This window comes from Anabrus simplex, chromosome 2 (assembly GCF_040414725.1).
Source record: "Anabrus simplex isolate iqAnaSimp1 chromosome 2, ASM4041472v1, whole genome shotgun sequence".
Lineage (NCBI taxonomy): Eukaryota > Metazoa > Arthropoda > Insecta > Orthoptera > Tettigoniidae > Anabrus > Anabrus simplex.
The window spans coordinates 716,951,755-716,970,852 of NC_090266.1; the positions used below are offsets into that span (position 1 = coordinate 716,951,755).

Genomic DNA, 19,098 nt, shown 5'->3' on the forward strand with positions numbered 1-19,098 from the left:
GTGGGATGAGCCGAATAAAGTAATTATGTTGGCACACAGATAACATTAGGTACCAGGCTATATTGGACACACGGTCAAATTATTTGACCTGAATTTTATACTCTGATTTGACCTCTGAACCTTTATAGCTCTGCTACTTTTAATTAATTTGATAGCAATTAATTATGGGGGCTGTACCTTAATGAAGGCTACAGCTGCTACATTCCTAATCGTAACCCTTTCCCATCCCTGCATCTCCAAAAACCCTTGATGATGTATTAGTGCGACGTTAAACCCCTAGCCAAGAAATAATAATAATGAAGCTGAATTAGTGATGAATTGTAATCTTAAAAGTTATAAATCTGTAACAATATTTTGTATAATTAGGGCATCTTACCTGCTGAAATTGAAATTGACCCCTGCAGCAGGCATTTGTAAGGATTTTCTGTTGTCTAGTTGGTAGAAAGCAATGCTGTGAAGAATTTGTCGAAGTTTTAAGGTTAGGTTGCAGAATATTTATCCTCTGACTTACGAGTGATCATACGAAAGTAATTAGATTCACTGTGCATCAACATTCATACCTTGAGCTTCTCATTTTTTGCATATTAGGCATGTATTCTGCATTTTAAAAATAATTCCTATCCTCCACATTGTATGTGCGTACTGAGCCCAAAGGCTAATTGGATCTTAAACAGCTGTGCTGTCATAGACGGCCTACGTGAGAGAACATGAATACTAATAGAATTGTGAGAAAAGTACTTTTTGTATGTTGGAGTGAAAATAATCCTTTAAAAAAAAATTATTTTATACCCCATTAGAGCACTTTAATCAATCCATATACATTTAAGCCTTAAGAGTATTAGCTACAAATTTGGCTTACGTTTCTTCTTCTGCTCTCAGAACTTCTTCATTCTTTCTGACCTGGCTGGCCTTTCTTAGTCAGTTATGGACTGTTTGCGTGTAAATTTTTTTAGTTTAAGTCTCAAGTCTCTGTTTCTCAGGATCCTCTTCTTTTCTCGGTCTTCAATTTGCTGCATTGTCAAGCCCAACTCATCTAAATCATCTTGGACTTCTTTGAACCAATTATTCTTGGTTTTACTTTTCCAAAAGCAGTTGAAAAGATGTTTCAGTACCCTGGTTTCTGGTAGTCTTGAGATGTGGCAGAAAAATGAAACTCTCCTTTTCCACATTATGTCTATTATTGACTCAGTTTCCTGGTATACCTAATAAAAGAAATAGATAGTGTGCCGAGGAAAGCAGCAAGATTTGTAACAGGATTTCAGGAGAAAGAGTAGTGTATCAGAAATGTTAAAGGAACTTGGGTGGGAAACTTCAAGTAAGAGAAGGAAGAAAACTAGACTTACAGGATTGTATAGAGCCTATACAGGTGAAGAAGCATGGGGAGATATCCGTGAGAGGCTTCAGTTGGAAAATAATTATATCGGCAGGACTGACCACAAATATAAAATTAGAAGGAATTTTAGCAGAAGTGATTGGGGTAAATTTTCATTCATTGGGAAGGGTGTGAAGGAGTGGAACAGTTTACCAGGGGTAGTGTTTGATCCTTTTCCAAAATCTGTACAGATATTCAAGAAGAGAATAAACAGCAACAGAGAAAATAAATGAAATGTTAGAGGGCATTTGACCAGTGCAGGTTAATGTAAATAAAAAATGTGTGTGAATAAATTAATTCCATCCCCTGGTCTAAGGAGTTTGGACAGCCAAATTAGGGGACTGGCTGTAGGGGTGAAGTACAGTGGGGACTTCGAGGGCCCTGGGACCGCTACGGTAGCTGTGAAGGCCCTTCAGGAACTCTGAAAAGTGGTGGCAAAAGGGGCTCTGGTTAAGACGCAGCAGGTCGTTATGCTGCTTAGGTTCCAGAATGTGTAAAAAAAAAAAAAATGCAATGTATATTTGAATCTTATACCAGTTGTATAGTATCATTTGAAGTAATTCCACATACTGTATATCAGTCGACTATATTTGTAAGTAGTACAGGAGATATTGTAAGTAGAATTTTGTAAACAATATGAATTTATTAAGGATGAGCTGTGTGTTTAATAGAAAAAATTGCTAGCATTAATTGTATAATATTGTATTTTGGGAAAATTTTCTTCTCTTGTTAATTTAATATCTAGTGCTTGACAATAATGTATTTTAGTGTACCATTTGCCACCGAGGTAGACACCTCATTTGCAAATGAAGAGATTTTGAGTATTCTGCCATAGCGAGCTTCCTATTGTGTTTTGTTGTGCTATTCTGTGGAACACTGTTTAATCCGAATGAGTATTCTGCTGAGTATTCTGCCACAGCAAGCTTCCTATTGTGTTTTGTTGTGCTATTCTGTGGAACACTGTTCCATCCGAATGAGTATTCTGCTGAGTATTCTGTCACAGCAAGCTTCCTATTGTGTTTTGTTGTGCTATTCTGTGGAACACTGTTCCATCCCAATGAGTATTCTGCTGAGTATTCTGCCATAGCAAGCTTTCTATTGTGTTTTATTGTGCTATTCTGTGGAACACTGTTCCATCCGAATGAGTATTCTGCTGAGTATTCTGCCATAGCGAGGTTCCTATTGTGTTTTGTTGTGCTATTCTGTGGAACACTGTTTAATCCGAATGAGTATTCTGCTGAGTATTCTGTCACAGCAAGCTTCCTATTGTGTTTTGTTGTGCTATTCTGTGGAACACTGTTCCATCCGAATGGGCATTCTGCTGAGTATTCTGCCATAGCGAGCTTCCTATTGTGTTTTGTTGTGCTATTCTGTGGAACACTGTTTAATCCGAATGAGTATTCTGCTGAGTATTCTGCCACAGCAAGCTTCCTATTGTGTTTTGTTGTGCTATTCTGTGGAACACTGTTCAATCCCAATGAGTATTCTGCTGAGTATTCTGCCATAGCAAGCTTTCTATTGTGTTTTATTGTGCTATTCTATGGAACACTGTTCCATCCCAATGAGTATTCTGCCATAGCGAGCTTCCTATTGTGTTTTGTTGTGCTATTCTGTGGAACACTGTTCCATCCCAATGAGTATTCTGCCATAGCGAGCTTCCTATTGTGTTTTGTTGTGCTATTCTGTGGAACACTGTTCCATCCCAATGAGTATTCTGCCATAGCGAGCTTCCTATTGTGTTTTGTTGTGTTATTCTGTGGAACACTGTTCCATCCCAATGAGTATTCTGCTTAGTATTCTGTCATAGCGAGCTTCCTATTGTGTTTTGTTGTGTTATTCTGTGGAACACTGTTCCATCCCAATGAGTATTCTGCTGAGTATTCTGCCATAGCGAACTTCCTATTGTGTTTCGTTGTGCTATTCTGTGGAACACTGTTCCATCCCAATGAGTATTCTGCTGAGGTAACAGCCACAGCGAGCTTCCTATTGTGGTTTGTTGTGCTATTCTGTGGAACAGTGTTCCTTCCCCATGAGTACTGTATTCTGCTGAGGTAACAGCCACAGCAAGCATCCTATTGTGTTTTGTTATGCTATTCTCTGGAACACTGTTCAATCCGAATGAGTATTCTGCTGAGTAATCTGCCATAGCGAGCTTCCTATTGTGTTTTGTTGTGCTATTCTTCCTACTTTTCAAGATATCTCATTGTAGTTTACATTTTCTTGTAGCTAAGTGATTCCTCTCTTCACTCATTATATTAACATCACAAAAATAATTCATACTGACCAGTGTAAAAATTAAATTGTTCATGCAATTTTTGAAAAATTTAAAATTTAAATTTGGATCTCCGTACATCCTAGTATTTTGATTGTACTCGCCTAAATTTGGTATTCCTATGCACATTGATGCATTGTTTACTAGTTTGTAAAATATCAGTGTTTTGAGAATAATAGTTCTTCTAAAAGATAGATTAAAACACTGGCTTGGTCTAGCATCAGGAGGAGGTGCACATTTAGGGCCAGGCATCTCAAGGAATGAAGGAGAGGATTGAATTTGTAATTCGTGATCGAACTGAATTTCATGGAAATCGGGAATCTGGTCATTGTCGTCATTAATGTCTCCATCAACTCCATCGTTATTCCCATCGCTATCATTACCGTCTGAATCAGGAATTTCATGCATCACGGTCACACGAGTAGTTCAGAAAACATCACCACTATCATCATTGTTTGAAACATTACTGGCATTATTATCACCCTCAGTATCGTCTGAATCATCGCCTGATTCAACATAATCAGAATCATTAACATACTCTACCAAATCGTCGTCATTTTCAAACACACTATGAGAACTAGTCACCATTATTACAAACACATGGTCTACAGGTTCGTGCCAAACAGCTGAAATAGAAAAAATCATAACATCAACACAACATGCCACACAGAGATTCTAGTGGTAGCTCTAGAAACCACGTGGTTTCTACTACAGAGTGATGCCGACTGAAGCTGCCACCTGTCAGATATGTGCAAACTATTACGACTTGCATAGATAGCTGCAACATGGAGTGCGATGGCGCTCCTGGCAATTTTTGCTAGCCTACAGAGGAACGCAATCGTGCTCCCTGGCACTATAAGAGTTAATACTATGGTAGTAATGTGTATATGGAGGCGGTGGACTAAATACAACCAAGTTAATTGAAAATCCAACAGTGTTCCACAAATGATGGAAACACTTGTCCACTGCCGGCCATATGCATGACGGGAGTTCTAAAGGACACACACATGCGCCACCTGGTATGACGTCTCCTTGCTGTAATCTACACAGCTGTGCGGTCAGTCCTGAACTCGAGTTTGTCGAGAGTACTTCATGTTGCCAGCTCCAGTTTCAGAGGTGTGGTGTAAAAGCGCTCGCCATTTCTTTCTGTCAGAGTAGAGTTTCTGTTCCTCTACATCTTTCCATTTCACATTTTGGCTTTTTCTCCCACTCCCTCACTTCTATCACAAGCATTGTCCACCTGGTTTACAGTCATGAAAACCCGAAGGATTGTACCTATACTAGGTGATGGAAATTGCTTATTTGTTTATTGCTTATTGCGATCAGCCCTACTGCTTTCCACTCTAAAACCAACGGATGGTGAATATGCTGATGATTATTACGTATGCGCAACTCGTCGCACTACTAACCACCACAGGAGCACTCAAAAGTGAATACATCCCCCTATATGGGGTAAGAAAATATGGCAAAATGTTTTAGCAATATGTTGCTAATAATTATCTATATATTAAAAAAGTTTATTAAAAACAGCTTTGTTCAGTCTGTCTGGCCATTATACTGGACCAGAATGCTCTCCGGAATTTCCTGCCGGTGAATCATCAGGCATTGATAGGGCTCTAATTTATTTGTGTCTTTATTAAGTATGGAAATTCTACGTTCCCATGGAGGGAATTAGATATTTTTCCACCAATAGAGCATATAAAAAATCAGATAAAAAATTAGGTGTATGGCTTTTCAGGCGTTTGCTCTATTAACCAGCGTTTCGTCTTAGGTCTGACACTAGACTCTTCAGAGTGGGATGTGTCGGACCCTACCCACTGATGCTGGGTGTATGCAGGTGAACTTATCAGAAGCCTATTTAAGAGGCACAGTCTGATAAATGCATACGGGAGATAAAACTCCACAATGGAATTAATGCCCGCCTAGCAATTCCGAATGGAAATTCTAAGTTCCCATGGAGGGAATTAGATATTTTTCCACCAATAGAGCATATAAAAAATCAGATCAAAAATTAGATGTATGCTTTTCAGGCGTTTGCTCCTATTAAGTAGCGAAGTTAGGGCTCTTGGCCCTCTCTTACACTTAACCGCATACAATTTTTTTATTTTGACAGTATTAATCTAAAATATCATTGTAATCAATTACTGTTATTGAGATATGTAAGTCAGATAAGGAATTACAATAATACAATTGATTAAGGTTACTACTGATGAAAAATTATAGTATAAATAGAGATTGGATAATAACAAAAAAAATATATCAACTTATAACCTAAAGAATATATCTACAACTAGCTTAAAGGAAAACTTATTCAAATATAAGGCTAAAATAAGTTAACTGAATATTAGTATCTTACAGTCTGAGTGTACTAAAATCGATGTTACTATGTAGTCTATTTCTACGAACAGTCTATAGCCTTAAATGAGAGTAGTAAAAACGTAAATGGGATAGCCTAAGAACTTAAATCTAGTACATAATTTTTGGTTTCATTCACTCGTCATTCACTCTTACATTCATTCGAGTCAACTGTATGTACTCTGGAGGAATTTACGGTAGGCTGTTTTAAATGTCTTAGATGAGCAAGACTTTTTAATATCTTCCGGGATCGTATTCCATAACCTCGAAGCAGAGACCAGGAATGAATGGCTGTAGGTATCTGTTCGATGCGGTGCTATTTCAAGTAGTGATACGGAACGAGTGTTAATTTTGTGGAACGAAGAAAGAGGCCTAAAATTGGACGATAGATAGGTGGGGCTGTTTGAAGAAAGCAACTGATAGACAAGGGTCATTTGGTGCATTTTTATACGATCATTTAAACGTAGCCATCCCAACTTTTTGTAGTATGGTGTTATATGTGCATCATGTTGGACCAGGAAGGCATACCGAATGCAAGAGTTCTGTACACGTAGCTTTGTTGCTTGTTCACAGGTTAGGTCGGTCAATAAACTGTCACAGTAGTCAAAGATTGGAAATAGAAGTGTTTGTATGAGTTTTAATTTAAGGTCCACTGGGAGAACATTTTTATGATGCTTCAAAGGATAAATAGGTGCATGTACTTTTCTGCACACATTAGTTACATACTCATTCCAGGTCAGAGTCTCATTTAAGGTGACCCCAAGGTTTGTAACAATCTTGGAGTATTTCACTTCAGTATCATCAATGGTAACTGGAGGATTGTGATTACTGTTTACAGCACATAGTAATTTTTTGTGTCCAATTATTATGCTTTGGGTCTTTCATGGGTTGATGAGTAAGGCATTGTTCGTGGCATACATTGTGAGTTGTCGTAGGTCTGTATTCATATGCTGGATTGCTTCGCATATACTATCTACACTGGTATGGTAATATACTTGTAGGTCATCAGCATACAGATGGTACTTACAGTGGACAAGTGGGGATGAAATATCATTGATATGCAGGCTGAATAATAAAGGTCCCAGTACAGATCCTTGAGACACGTCAGATAATCTGATAGCCCATTTGGACGTAACATCGTTTACTGAGACACACGACGGTTTGTGAGGTAGGATATAAAGAAATTGAGCGCATTCCGGTCAACGCCAAGGGAGTTTAATTTTGAAAGGAGCAGTTGTATTTTGACTGTATCAAATGGCACTGCTAAAATCAAGGAGCGTGAGTACAGTCACCTGTCGCTTATCCATAGCAAGCCTGATATCATCTGTTACCCGAAGGAGTGCTGTCGTCGTACTGTGGCCCTTCCTGAAGCCAGATTGCAACGGGTCTAGTAGTGAATGATTTGCGAGATATTCAGTTAGTTGCTCGTGAATTAGTCATCCAAGGGCTTTCACAAGCGGAGGGAGTATTGTTATAGGGTGGTAGTCTGATGGATAGTTTGATGTGGTGTTCTTTAATACTGGAATCACTAGAGCATCCTTCCAAATGTCTGGAAAAGTTCCTGAATTTATACAGTAATTGAAGATATGAGTAATGATCGGTAATACTGTGCCGATGACATTTTTTATGAAGCCTATTGGAATATGATCTGCTCCTTTCGCTTGGGATTTAATGGAATTTAAGACTCGTTTCACTTTGTTCATATTGACAGTTCGCAGTGCGAATGTTGGTTCAATATTCAAGTAATTGCCATCTTCGTGTAACGGGATTCCGGATTGGGGTCGAGTTTCTTTGATTTGTTTACCAGTGAAATGAGAGTTAAGTGTGCCCAACGATATTGTTGGAATATGAGGTTCTTTAATTTTTCCTATTCCTATTGAATGTAACTGATTCCACGCATTAACTGTATTGAGATTTTTGGTTTGATTTCTGATATATTTAAATTTACTGTTCCTAATTGTTTCGTTTTCTTCCGTAGACAACAGTACTGTTCGAGATCCGTTAGCTCTTTTGTTGCTCTGTACTGGCGAAACAAAGCATCACGGCGGGCCATTGTTGCTTTTATCTCAGTGTTTAACCACGGAGCAGGAGAGCGAGTAACCCTTGCCTGCAGAATGGCAGCATGCTTGTAATAGAGTTCCAACAATAAGGAGTTAAATCGATGTACTTTCAAATTCACGTCGTGCAATTGTCGTATGTCGTCCCAAGGCAAATTATATGCGTCATATTGTAGTAGAGTTAAGTCTATATTTTTCATGTCTCTGTAGTTTACATACTTAGCTTTACACTTCGGCACCCGCAGTGAGTAGCACAGATAGATAAGATCGTGTGTAGAGATACCAGGGACAGAGATTTGTCCATGCTTGACAGCCTTATGGGGATTATTTGTCACTAAGTAGTCAATTAGAGTGTGGGTTGAGCCGTTACGTGTGTGTACGTGATTAGCTGCGTCTAATGGTAAGATGGTCATGTCCATTGAAATGAATAGTCCGCGAATTTGGTCCGAGTCGCTAGTCTGGGTCAGGAAATTTATGTTAAAATCGCCGAGGATTATGATGTGTTCGTAACCTGGTACAAGTTTCAGCAGATCCGCTTCAAGTGCGTCTATCTTACTTACCTTGGGTGGTTTATATACTACTACTATTAACACTTTCTGGTGGTTGACAGTCGCCTCAAGGAACATATATTCAGTATGCGGAGTGTCATTGGGGGAAGATTTACAGATTATTTTGCTCTTAATGTCATCTCTACAGTACACTGAAACACCACCGCCTCGTTTACCTACGCGGTCATTCCTGTATAAAGTATACCTATCAATGTTTACAAGCGCGGAACTGATACTGTTAGTCAACCAACTTTCACTCAGACCGATTAAATGCATATTTGTATCAGTAATTATACAATTTCAGTCAACTTTGAGTAATACTACAATTAAATCACTAAATGACCACTCCAATAATTGCTGGTGAAGAATTGCCCTAGCCCACAAGACATTCTGTACTTAGCGGGTTTCAGAGAGTTAAAAAAGAGTAACATCTTTATTTAAAGATATCGGCGAAGCTAAACGATTAAGAATGACAGGCATCTATAGTCAAACCTGCAATTTCAACCACAATTGGTGCACATATGACTTACTATGTGGAAATAAATACTTTGAGGGTAAGACACCCCAGCACCCGTACAGTTGGGGGTTGGGAAAGAGTGATATATAAAAGTCATCGAAAAATATTAGTTTTGGATCCCCACTTTTCGGGATTGCAGAGATGGATTTTGGCACTCTGGATGCCGTTTTAGTCAGAGTGCAGCCTCCAACGGCATGAGCGTCAGAAGGGTTGAGAAAGAAAATGTCCTAAATGACAGAGATAGTGTTGAATCCACACTTCTTGGGTTCGCTAGGCTAACTGGTGACACAGTCCCAATGACTGTTCGAATTGTGGACATCATATCTATAACGTGATGCACAAATATGTACAATTATTATTTACATTGTTTGGTAGGACCCGCTACTTCCGAGACAATAATCCACAACTAAAACTTTTAATTAATCACACATCAATAACTCTAAAATGACAGAATAGTCCATAAAGTATCAATCAGTGTCACAATAAAGAAATATACAAAAATTCTCTTGACAAAAAATTAACAGGTAATGTAGATCCAAAAAATAAAAATTCAATTTCATATCAAGACAAGTTATTTCACCTAATCATTACGGATACTGCAGAGCAACACGAGACCTCTAGTAATTTATTAATGTGTTTTTATTAGTAAAGCTATTATTATTATTATTATTATTATTATTATTATTATTATTATTATTATTATTATTATTATTATTGGTGACTAATTTTAGGTGGGATTTGTGTTGGGTTACAAGACTTTGATTTTTAATAGCTATAATAAACACAACAATCTTTTAAGGCAGGTTTGCAGATGTACTGAAATGTACAGGTAGTCTGTGATCTGAAATTTCATTTGTCACACTAGTAAATTTGCAAATGTGCCTTTTTGGGGAGTAAGCTGTCATAATTGTTTATACTTAAGGATATAATAATAAAGAAGTCAAAACATAAGTTACCGTACATTGGTTTCAACTGATTCACAATAAAACCTAATTTTTAATATGTAGTGAAAATTTTTTTTCCTCAAACTATAAAATTGCTGTTTTGCAGTTTCTCACTTTTCTCGTAGGAACAATGACGTTATTAGGAGCCCTCTTTGAAGCATGACAGATACTACCTTTCCTCGGAGTTGCTTTTCGCCATATGTGCCTTTTATTGAACATGTGTAGTTGTTACTTGGCAACTAGCCTGTTAAAGTTCTCCAGCTGTCAGAACCAGTGAACTGTGGACATGTGTTCAAACTGCCTGACAAACAACTCCCCAGGATACCATCCAAGGCCTTTTTAACTCAGTGCCTGGACTTAAACAGCAGCTCTTATGAGAACCCATTAAGGCTTTAGAAGATTTTTTTTTCTTTTCCTTGTATTGTTCTAAAGTTTTATTGACCTTCATACTGTTAACATCAGCCATGTAGACTAAATTTCATTCTAACTATATGATTACTTCATGATGTATCAGTTTTCAAAAATGATTGTCTTGAAATCCTACTTTTCCAAACATTTTGAAATTACGATTCTACTACCCTGACCTATCCTGTTCAACCTCGTATTACTAGGGACTTAACAGCGGAATACTCTGTTCTATAATTAAAAGTGTTTGCTGTTTATGTGTGCACATACACACTATATCATTTGAAAATCAAATTCCTTTGTGATCCCCACTGTCATGAATATTATTTAATATTATTTTTATGCATTAACCCATTGCCTTGTATTTCCTTTCAGTCCACTAAGACACTGAATTTCCAATCCTGTGCTCCACAAGCTTGAAACTCTTCCCTGCACTATGGTGCACATCAGAAACATATCACAGATCATCGTGCATTAGGAATAATTTTTATGCTGCTTTTTAGTTCAGCATGCAGAGGATTTGAATTATCCAGTAATGATCCTTCAGAATGAGCATTTGGTGTGATAAACTTCAAAATGCTCTGGGATATGAGGAGGTACTAAATGTTTCATACAGTGCAGTTGAATGCAGGTCTTTTGAACCTGAGACATTAGAATGTGGAGAATCAAATAAATCTTTGTCTCATCCTCAGTAGTGCCAAACCACCTAATATCAGTCTCTTTCTGTTAAGGCCTGACAGCTGTTTCCTTATGTAATCATTTGTTTGGCATACAATCATTGAAAAGGTAATATGATCTAAAAATACTGAAAGTTGTGGTTTGATACCTCTTCTAAAGCATTTCATGCCCTTCACAGTTTCCTATGAATTATTATTATTATTATTATTATTATTATTATTATTATTATTATTATTATTATCATCATCGTCACCACCACGTGCGTGCTCTTCATGATCACTTTTCCTACTTACTATTCACTATCTAAAACAATTTCAAGCAGACTCTCAATGCAGTAATATTCATTACTCCAAGCCATTGTGAATTAAAAGAGATGTAAAACGGAGTATATTGGCCATGCGGTTTGGGTCACATAGCTGAGAGCCTGGATTTGGGAGATGGTAGGTTGTCAGCAGCCCTGAAGATGGTATTCCATGGTTTCCCATTTTCACTCCAGGTAAATGCTGGAGCTATACCTTAATGAAGGCCACAGTCACTTCCTTCTCAATCCTAGTCCTTTATTATCCCCATCATCACCATAAGACCCATCTGTGCCGGTGCCATGTAGGACAAATAGCAAAAAATATATGAACTAAGGGGATATTGCTGCTAATTCCAAGACTTAAGGTAAACTAAAGATACCTATAAGAGTAATAAGAAACATGAAAGTAGGACAGCCGCATTCTTTAGTTATTCGCAGAAGTGAAACGTCGTTCTCTCTACCTCATGATCTGTGTTCAATCGCAGATGCCGCGGGTCTGCCCTGTCATCCGAGGCGAATGGGTTAATGAAAATGAATGCTTTACTCTAAGTCCATTGTTAACAGTAGTTGCTGATTCAAAGAACTAACAACTTCCCCTCAGAACATTAGCTGTCCTTTACTTAACCTTTTTTTCCAGAATATGACTTAAAATTATATATTAATATCTTTATTTTCTTGTTCACAGAAAATTCTCAAAGCTACGTAAATTCATGGAGAAGCTGGAGAACTGCAACTATGCTGTAGAACTCGGTAGACAGCTCGGGTTCTCACTTGTTGGTATAGCTGGTCAGGATATAAATGAAGGCAATGCTACTCTAACTTTGGGTAACTAGCATTTTTTTTTTTTTTTCCCTAGAGATATACATTGAAAATCACCTTTATCACATTACTTATTTATTCCTTTGTGTGTATTCCTAATCCAAGATTCTTGTGTGGAGGAAGTGACTAATATTATGGAAGGTTGTTTTTTATTTATTTATTTATTTATTTATTTATTTATTTATTTATTTATTTATTTATTTATTTATTTATTTATTTATTTATTTATTTATTTATTTATTTATTTATTTATTTATTTTTGTCAGGAACAGAATTCTCTCTATAAAATTATGAAATGTTACCACTGGCTATGTATTCTATTACAGTCAAATTAATTCAAAGTATAGATAGTATGGGGTGATTCATATAAAACTCATTATTACCTTTTGCCCATTATTTAAATAGGAGTACGCTGAAATGTTTCATTTACCTATCAAATGACATGGGAGGTCTTGGGAAATTTTGCTGCACGCCGTGCGGGAGCTTTAGGCATTTGTCGATAGATGGCACAGTTGGAGTTGCAACTTGCAGTTGTTTGTTGTCACTGTCTTTTAACAGTGTCAGGTGCCATTATTGCTTTGTCATTGCCAGTCAAGATGCAGTACTTGCTACAGCAATGGGTATTTCTTCTTAAAAACTATTGGATAATGAAATCAGTCATAGCCACACAAAGGGCATACTAGAGGGAATTTGGTGTTTGCAGTCGTCCAGACAGGAACACAATACTGGCATTGGTACACAAGTTGGAAACAACTGGACACATTGTGAGTGAAACCGGCAAGCATCGTTCTTCTTGATTTCTGACAGTTGCTGTGGACGTTCAGGAGCGATTACAGTGGTCACCCCAGAAGTAATTAAGGCGTCTTGTCACAGGAGACTCTGTACTAATATGCGATGTGTCGCAGAGCTGCGAAGAGGACCAGCTTAAAGCCGTATAGTGTAATGTGTGTTCTTGAGCTGCTTGAGCCAAATAAGGCTAAAAGGGTGGAATATTGTCGTGGGTTCCAGATGACAACTGTTAAAAATCCTGGCATACTGTCCAGTACATGGTTCACAGGTGAGGCATGGTTTCACCTAAGCAGTTACATATTCACAGAACACACATTTGGTCAGCACAAAATCCACATAGCATTCAAGAAATGCCTATACACCCATTGAAAGTCTGAGTTTGGTGCGCACTATCGACAGGGAGAATCATGGGTCAAATTTTTTTCCACTATACAGTGAAAACCGAAGGGTACCAGCACATTTGCAGTGAATTCGTTGAGCAGTTTGATGATATTGAGCTGCGTCAAGTGTACTTTCAACAGGACTGTTGTCACTTGCCATACATAACATGAGTCTGTGGTGCTGATCCAAAGTTACTTCGACAACCGCATAATCTCCAGGAATTTGTGGCCACCAAGATCACCGGACTTGATCTTATCAGACTATTTCCTGTGGGGTTATCTAAAGGAAAGAGAATATGGTGCATGCCATCAGACTTTGGATGATGTGAAAGGAGAATATTACACTCAAAATCAATGGTATTGACAACAAAGCACTGCAACGAATTGCCATAAACATGGAACGACAAGTTCAGCTGAGCCTAGAGGCGGATGGAGGACATTTTTAGCACAATCTTCAGTGGCAAAATGATCTCCTAGATATTCTGTACGTGTAAGACACAATAGCACGTTACGTGTATCCTTCTTGTCAAAATAAACATAAAGTGAAAATTAAGAGTTCTACATGAATTGCCTTGTATTTAATCATGTAAAGAAGATGCAACATATCCTTATGGCAAATGTTTCATCCTCCACCTTGAATACACCACTATGACAATTTAACTTATATTGCACCCATTTTGGATTAATGTTTTTCATAATTTAAATGGTACATTTATCGGGAAGCAAATTTTTCTCTTTTTGAAGAGAAATCCATTTTCAAATATCTCTTCATTTCTCTTTTATGTGGATCTGATATGAATTGCCTTCTTATTTGAGCGCAAGAGGTATTCGTTGACCCTCTATTACAGTATTTTTGAAGAAAATGCCAATTTTTCTTATTGGCCCATATTAACATACTCGTCTCATTTGACATGACATTCATGTGATAATCGGCCAGGCCTTCAGCTCAAATGACACATTCACACGCTGCGCCGAGTTGTATGTACTAGCTTATATTTTGATCACACCTACAAGGGTTTCCCTTTTGCGAACTTCTATGAATAGACCAGGAATGTGGCTTGTTTACAGCTCTCCTTGTAAGAACGTGTACCTTTAATGCCTAATTATAGCTTTTGAAAGCACAAACATTTCATCAGGTGTCGGTCTCCTATCCATGGCTATGGGCATAGTATAGGCAAGCGAGAGCAGTACTATTGCCAAGTTAATTGAAAGTGTTTTAGACAGTGATTCAGAGGACAGTGATGGCAATTAACACATTCAATGCCAGGTTTCTGAGGTGATTTAAATGCCCTGTGCCAGACATTTCTAAGGGAAGTCAACTGGTTTTTTTTTAAATTTTTTTTAATACACAGTTACAAATAAAAGTGCATATAAAGAAAAGTAGCACACATGAATAGTGAATAGCATGAAAATTTCAAGTTACCTTCAGTAATGTTTAAAATGAACTGAAAACGATTTCTAGGCATAACTTCATGAATATGGCAGTAGCAAACATGTTTGTTGTCTAATACATTTCTATCTTAGGCTTTTTTATGATACCGGTCATCATCCAGAGTCCTAAGAAATTCTCATCTCATCCATAATAATAGGCCTCCAATTATCATACATGCTGTATTTGGTAAATGGTCCTCCTGCTGTGCTCAAAAATTGTTCCACTTATCGGTTAGTTTCTGTTATGACTGGGTGGCTTCCTCGTATTGAGAGCGATTTAAATCTGATTTCTAGGCAAGCGCGAGAGCATTAAACCTGAAGCAATTGGGTTAGTGCTTTTTTTCTCTAGTTTCTAGAAGTATATAGTTTATACATATTTTCATGTCGTTTAGCTTATTTATATTCATTTAAATGATCGGTGCACATGTTCTGCTGCACTGTCACTTTGACAGATGGCATTTTTTGTTCAGTATTCCAATATTTTTTCATTGAAAGTGCAGGATGTGTTTGAACGTTTTATTTCTCATCCTCAGAAATTAGTCCTGGTGGTGGGCAGCAGATAGCAAAATGTTTGCATGGAAAACATGGAATCCCAATGAATCATTCAACAGCTTGATTTGGCAATGTTACTCAAAGGATGTGTACATAGAATGCAAAACCTTAGAGCTTTTAACCCTTTCGCACTCAGCACGCCGAGATCGGCGCGAGAGGTTTTAGCGAGAAAGCTCATGGCGCCGATACATCGGCTCTGTCCTATTCATGGATTTTGGTCATTTGCGTGGCTGTTAAATCGTAACAGTTGATCGTGACGGTACCTTAAAGCATTGAATTTGCGTTTTACTCTACAGATATATCCACCAGCCCTACAAAATATTTTTATTTTCGACAAATGAAATCTGTTGACCGTGAATGTTTATGTTGTGGTTATTTGAAGTTGTTATTGCGTTGTTCTGTTTTGGTTGGCTTATGGATACAACAATTTGATCTTGATATGAGTTTAGTTTAGAGTATATTTAGTTTCTTTTGTATATCGTGTGTTCGCTGTACTTCGCAAACTATAATTTAACTCCTTTTCAAAACTCCGTTCTTGCACGTGCTTGCGTCATCTTTTTATCGTAATGGCTAGGCCATAATCAAGGCCGAATGAGGCCAATATCCTTGAATTTTCAGATGATTCAGACAGTAATAATGACCTTCTTTTGCCGAGTGATTCGCATTATGTGGGAAATGACACAGTCACAGTTGCTCACCGTGCATCGGACCGCGAGGACCTGACATCGATGACCATTACATGTACAGTGAATAACTTTGTGCCATGCTTCATGAATGAGTTGCAGCACACACATCATATTGATATCAAATTATTTAGAATTAAATGTTCTTTCTTTCACGTCTAAGAATAAATAAGGAAGACTCAATAATGTCTGATTTTTCAGTCATTGAAAACCAAAAATTATTTTTTTAAATTTATTGTCAAATTTTAATAATTTTTTTTTGGCCTTACCAATAACAAAACGTCCTAGGTATATTCATTTCTGAAATGCTCATAGTTTCATGTATTAGTATGATTTATTTTAATGTGTGTTAAACTGTTTACGTGTTGATTGTTTGCAATTTGGTTTGGAAAATGACAGAAATTAGTCGGAGTGTCTTCGAGCAAACCCCTGCATATAGGCTGAGTGCCAAAGGGTTAAGGTAATGAAGAGTATTTGCCATTTTAACAGTGGCAGTATTGCACCATATCCTGTCCTGAAATTCCGACTAAACTCAGGGTAAAAGCGTGTGGTAACTGTTCGGTAAATGGGCACAAAAAATATCTCTATCTAAAATCATACTAAAAGTATATGGACAGGAAATATGGAGGCATAGCTTCTGAATGAGACTCAGGTAATCAGGTATGATGCATTCATTGATCCAAAGCATAAATTCAGTTCATACTAATATAAAGGCACAGTAGAATAAAATGTAAATGTCACCCCCCAAATCGGTCCAAAATAATGTGACACGCACTTAAAAATCAATCATAATACATCGCAACAATATTACAAATGAAAGCGGGTAACGACCCATGAAAAGTGACAGTTACAAAATTTTAATTATAGAAATATTCTTGTTGTGGGTCTATTAGTGTAATTGCGCTAGTCAAATTCCTACGTCCGCGTGCCTACAGACACCGATCTTAATCGTCCAAAATGATGTTTCAGCAATACGAATACACTAGGAAAATATCTGACTATACATATTTACAATCTGATAAAATTTGGACACAAAACATAATAAAACCACTGGTTCGAGGGCGGTTCCTTATCCTCCCATCCAAAATGGTATCACTGCTTCTAATCATGAGGCCGTTCTCAATGTGCAAATTGTCCAGGCACAACTGGCATCCCCTCACGTTAGCCAGCGGGCTAAAACATATCCCAAAATATATTACACAACACAAGACAAATACAGATGAACAAACACAATATATGCACAAAACAAACCTGTAAATAAAATAACACACAAAACATATAGAACAGGATAGAGTCTCTGGGCATTGATTCCAACATATACAAGCTGTAAAGGCTTGTGTCAAAACAAGACATAAATCCGTCCTTTTTCACTCCACGTGGGTTGGTTGACCAGCTGTAAGAATCACAACATTCTCTAATACAGGCGAAGACAGCAGAAGTCTAGGGACATAGCAGCATCTCGTAAATTTACTTTCGCTTTCAAAAAGGGACGGTTCATGCCAGCTGTCAATGGGCCAGCTCACTAGGGACGTTTTTACACAATAGGCCCGGCCTGTCACCGACAAAATACACGATATGGATGTTGATTCCCATAGGGAACCTGAAATATTTGTCCCGAATGGGTACATTTATAATACAAATAATATCAAATTAGTTCTGACATGTTACACAATGCTGAGGGCGTTCAGCTTACTTGATATTAAAAGAACTCTACCCAAGTCTCTATCACCAATTACATGAAGAAAAATAGAAAACGCTAAGCACACAAAGAAATATACTGTCCCTAACCTATTGATACCTATTACACTTCACCTGGGCTAAAATCATGCATACCAGCCCTGAACAAATTTACGTCAATAAAATAGCAAAACAAATGCCACTCTGGCTTACATTTAATAATTGAATACTTAACTAAATAAAAAAACCTGTCTAGTGTATTTATATATGCTAAAACATGTTTAAAAGGACATAGGTTCTTAACTGTTGCAGCTACATGACATCAGCATAAATCACATGTCCGCTGTTGTCACTTTCTACCTTTAGCCCATCATGACAGTGTTCCACAAGGGTTGAACAGTCTCGAATCTGGACACTCGCATACTTGTCTTCCTCTCATTCCTGGAAATATCTGTAATGATGCTTTAAGATAAGGAATCTTCTTCACCGCTTAGCGTGCTCGTGCACAGAATATCGATTTTAATGATATGCTACATTTTACTTAGCATACGCAGAAGCGTTAGTCCGGCTTGTGCGTCATTAATTTAAGGGCACACTTCCAATTGACATTAGTCCTTCTCAGTGATTAAATACATGCGGAAACGCACTCGTAATTACGCGACTCGCGAACACGTACCAAAAGTTTGTGCTAATTAGATCGTTAATTATACTTCAGATAACACTCGCGGGTACAGAGTTCTAGCTTCTCAGTTTACAGTATTTAATATTATTAGCACTGCACCAGTCTGCACTTGGCATTTCAAAGCAATTTAAGAAAGTTAAGATAGAGGTAACTATCTATATAGCGTACGGTTATTCACAAAACATAGATTAAATTACTGCGTCTTGAAATGCGCTCATAGTGTGTAGCTCACTTTGAAATACACAAAGAAAAATCAACTGTCTTGGAGATCAATACGCACCACATCAGCCGACTGAATCAGATCGAGGAACAAATGAGAATGAGCGAGCTTCCCCCACTCCGTAAACTTAAATAGTCTTCAAAGCGGCCATTGGAATAGGTAAATCCCCATCACACAGAGAGACTGACCCTCTAACCGTCGTTTGAGCCTGCAACGGACTCTTGTTTAAATGAACATTGCCATAATAGCGCACAAGTAACCATTCTTATCACTTACAGGTAGATGATAATTCTGTTCTCGCTCTCTTATTACTTCAGACCTGTATGGTTAGTGTCGCACAGCTGTGAGCTTGTATTCAGGAGATAGTGGGTTCAAGCCTCACTGTTGGCAGCCCTGAGGAGTTCCCATGGTTTCCC

The 19,098-nt window shown here is 37.7% G+C and overlaps 1 protein-coding gene across 1 annotated transcript in view; it reads left to right on the forward strand.

The window, feature by feature from the left end:
- Window positions 1-19,098, forward strand: part of Fim (plastin-2 Fim) — a 241,543-nt gene that overhangs the window by 142,950 nt on the left and 79,495 nt on the right. The window contains exon 9 of the mRNA XM_067141346.2: window positions 12,135-12,274. Coding sequence (XP_066997447.1) covers window positions 12,135-12,274 — 140 coding nt within the window. The remainder of the gene's footprint in view (window positions 1-12,134; window positions 12,275-19,098) is intronic.